Here is a 2,878-nt window from a genome sequence, read left to right on the forward strand (position 1 = left end):
CCGTGAAACTGGGCTGTTTTGTGGCCGTGACCCCTAAATTATGCTTTAAGTTTTTTTAACTACGTTTATTTACTTTTTTAGGCATTTTATTTAAGTTTTTCTTTTTTTATCACGTCCACCCCAGATATGATTTGGGGTGCGGCCGCGCATTGGGCGCACCCACGACCCAATGGACAGAGGCGAACATGGGCGAACCCATTGCCGTCCCAAAGGGACAAAATCCGGCCAAACCGAATGTCCCTTTGGGGTCGCGCGGTGGAGTTGGCCTTAGTAAATAAAATTGCAAATGTATAATGTAGTACAGTTTATTGTCAACTCGTAGCAGTACATTTTGATTCCTTTGTCCTTCAATGGAGATACAGTAAAGAGCTGAAATTAACAAAAGAGAAGAGGTCCGGGAGAACGGGAAGGAAGAATAGTAAACAAATAAACAAGAGAGAAATGGGGAAAAAAGAAGTACGCTCGCGATCGAGGACCACGATTATACGTTTATGAATGACCTGAAGAAATTAAGCCCTTTGTGCTGGAGCGCAACAACCGGCCGTCGGTTGCACCTCACATGCGCGCGTCAGACAGATCCGGCATATTTAACTCGGCCACCGCGGCTGCTATTACGCCAGCCGGCCCAGCTGCGGCTCCGGCCAGCCGTGTCCTCCTCGACGTCATGGGCACGAGCGCTCCGGCCGATCCGTCGGACCGATCAGGTTTAGCACCGAGGGAAATACACACCAGACTGATAGTAGAAAGAAGAAATGCATGGGGCATAGTAGTTGTCTACGGATACAATCGAGACAGAGAGAGACATCCTGTTGCAGGCCGCGAGACGTTGGTTGGTTAATGCTTGAGCACCTCAGGGATGTGGACCGGGTAGCGGCTGACGCAGTCGGCCCACGGGCCCTGGGCGTCGCGCGCGGGCTCGATGCACTCCCACGCAGCGCTGTTGCACTTGAACCCGGAGCCGAAGCCGATCATCCACACGCGGTCGCCCTTCCGCATGCGCCCCTTGGCCTCGATGTAGGCCAGCTCGTACCACAGCGAGCTGCTGGACGTGTTGCCGAACCGGTGCAGCGCCATGCGCGACGCCTCCACGTGCTCGTCCGACAGCCCCAGGCTGTTCTGCAGCTCGTCGATCACGGCGCGACCGCCCGCGTGGATGCAGAAGTGCTCGAACGCCATGCGGAAGTCGGGCAGGTACGGTTTGATGCTCTTGTTGTTGAACACCCGCCGCGCGATGAAGGACAGCGCGAACAGCAGCTGCTCCGACGCCGGGAGCACCAGGGGCCCGATCGCCGTGATGTTGGCCTTGAGCGCGTCGCCGGCGATGGTCATCAGGTCCTTGTTCAGGTTGATGCCCCGGTGGCCCTCGTCGTCCTCCTCCTGGTACACGCACCGGTACGCGTTGTCCTGCGCGCCGGTGAGCGTGCGCACCACGCGGGAGAGCCGGAAGCGGGCCTTGGCGCGGCACGTGGACAGCAGCGCCGCCGCGCCGCCCATGCGGAAGAGGCAGTTGGGCAGCAGCATGGCGCGCTCCTTGCCGACGTAGTAGTTGGGCGTGATGGTCTCCGTGGACACCACCAGCGCGTGCGAGCCCCGCGGCGCCACCTGCAGGAAGTTGCGCGCCAGCCCCACGGAGACGAGCCCGGCGCTGCACCCCATCCCGGAGAGGTGCACGTTGCGGATGTCGCTGCGCATCTTGTACTTGCGGATGATCATGTCGGTGAAGGACGGGATGGGCGCGAAGAGGCTGCAGTTGACGACGAGGAAGTCAATGGCGTCGGGGCTGATGCCCGTCTTGGCGAGCAGGTCGTCGATGGCGGAGAAGATGACGAGCTCCACCTCCTCGCGCGAGGCCTCCAGGTTCCGGTACGGCGGGATGAAGTGGTGCGCGGGGGGCAGGCACGTCTCCTCCCCGAGCCCGGACCGCTCCAGCAGCCGCGTCATGAACCGGACGCTGCGCTCGTCAATGGAGGCCCCCTCGATGAACGTCACCAGCTTGGCGTGCTCGAGGAACGTGCCGAAGGGGACGCGGTGGCTGGGCTTGGTGCGGAAGCAGGCGTAGTCGACCAGGTACACGGAGCGCGGCCGCATCATGAGGTACAGGACGCCCGCGGCGGCCGGGACGAACGCGGCCAGGAAGACGTGCACGGGCCGGAGCGCGTGCAGCCTGGCGAGAAGCTCCTCCGGCCCGACGCGCGCCGCGCTGACGATGCCCGCGACGACCAGCGGCACGGCGAGCACGGCGAGGAAGTTGTTCACCACGTACTGGTACGCCGGCTTGAGGCGCCGGAGCTGGGGCGACGAGGAGCTCATGCTGTCCGCTCTCCGCTGCGGCTTGCACTGCACGCACGCGTGAGTGAGTGTGTTACTGTGCCTGCCGCGCGCGTGTACCGATCGGCTGGTGCTGAGTTGAGTTCGGGAGAGGGAGGGAAGCGGGAGCGGGTATAAAAAGGAGCTTAAGAGCGCGTTGGTGGGCCACGTTGGTCTTTACGAGCACAGGCTGCTAGCGCTCATGGGCTTTTGTTCGCCGATAAATCTGATGATGGCGATAAGATAATTGATGTTGCTAATCCAGGACCATGCCTCGGCCTCCCTCGGTGATAGGACAGCTTCGTTGTTTCAATGCATTTGCGGGCCCCAAATATAGTGTCACTACTATAGAGTAGTGACTATTCTCCCAGCAGACCACTAATCATAGATCGATGATAGATCTCGGGGAACATGGAGGCTGGAGAAGTAAGAGCACTGGCATCTAAAGAGAACAAACAGATCATATTTTTGGGAAATACAGCAGGGCAAGTTCTTCATCAAGTTCAAATGAAACAAACAGAGATTTTTTTCCCTTCAAGTTTAAAATTTTGGACAACTGTCACATAGGTGG

General features: G+C 59.1%; 1 protein-coding gene across 1 annotated transcript; it reads right to left on the reverse strand.

The window, feature by feature from the left end:
* Positions 1–287: 287 nt before the first annotated feature.
* On the reverse strand, positions 288–2,409 carry LOC109776044 (3-ketoacyl-CoA synthase 6). Its single transcript, XM_020334731.4, has one exon. It carries the CDS (start codon positions 2,308–2,310, stop codon positions 835–837), a length of 1,476 nt encoding a protein of 491 aa, XP_020190320.3. The 5' UTR covers positions 2,311–2,409; the 3' UTR covers positions 288–834.
* Between the last annotated feature and the right edge of the window lie 469 nt (positions 2,410–2,878).

The sequence above is a fragment of the Aegilops tauschii genome, chromosome 7 (assembly GCF_002575655.3).
Source record: "Aegilops tauschii subsp. strangulata cultivar AL8/78 chromosome 7, Aet v6.0, whole genome shotgun sequence".
NCBI classification, from domain to species: domain Eukaryota; kingdom Viridiplantae; phylum Streptophyta; class Magnoliopsida; order Poales; family Poaceae; genus Aegilops; species Aegilops tauschii.

Excerpts from the sequence above, each read along its gene's own strand:
- LOC109776044 (XM_020334731.4), bottom strand. The coding sequence starts at position 2,310 with ATGAGCTCCTCGTCGCCCCAGCTCCGGCGCCTCAAGCCGGCGTACCAG.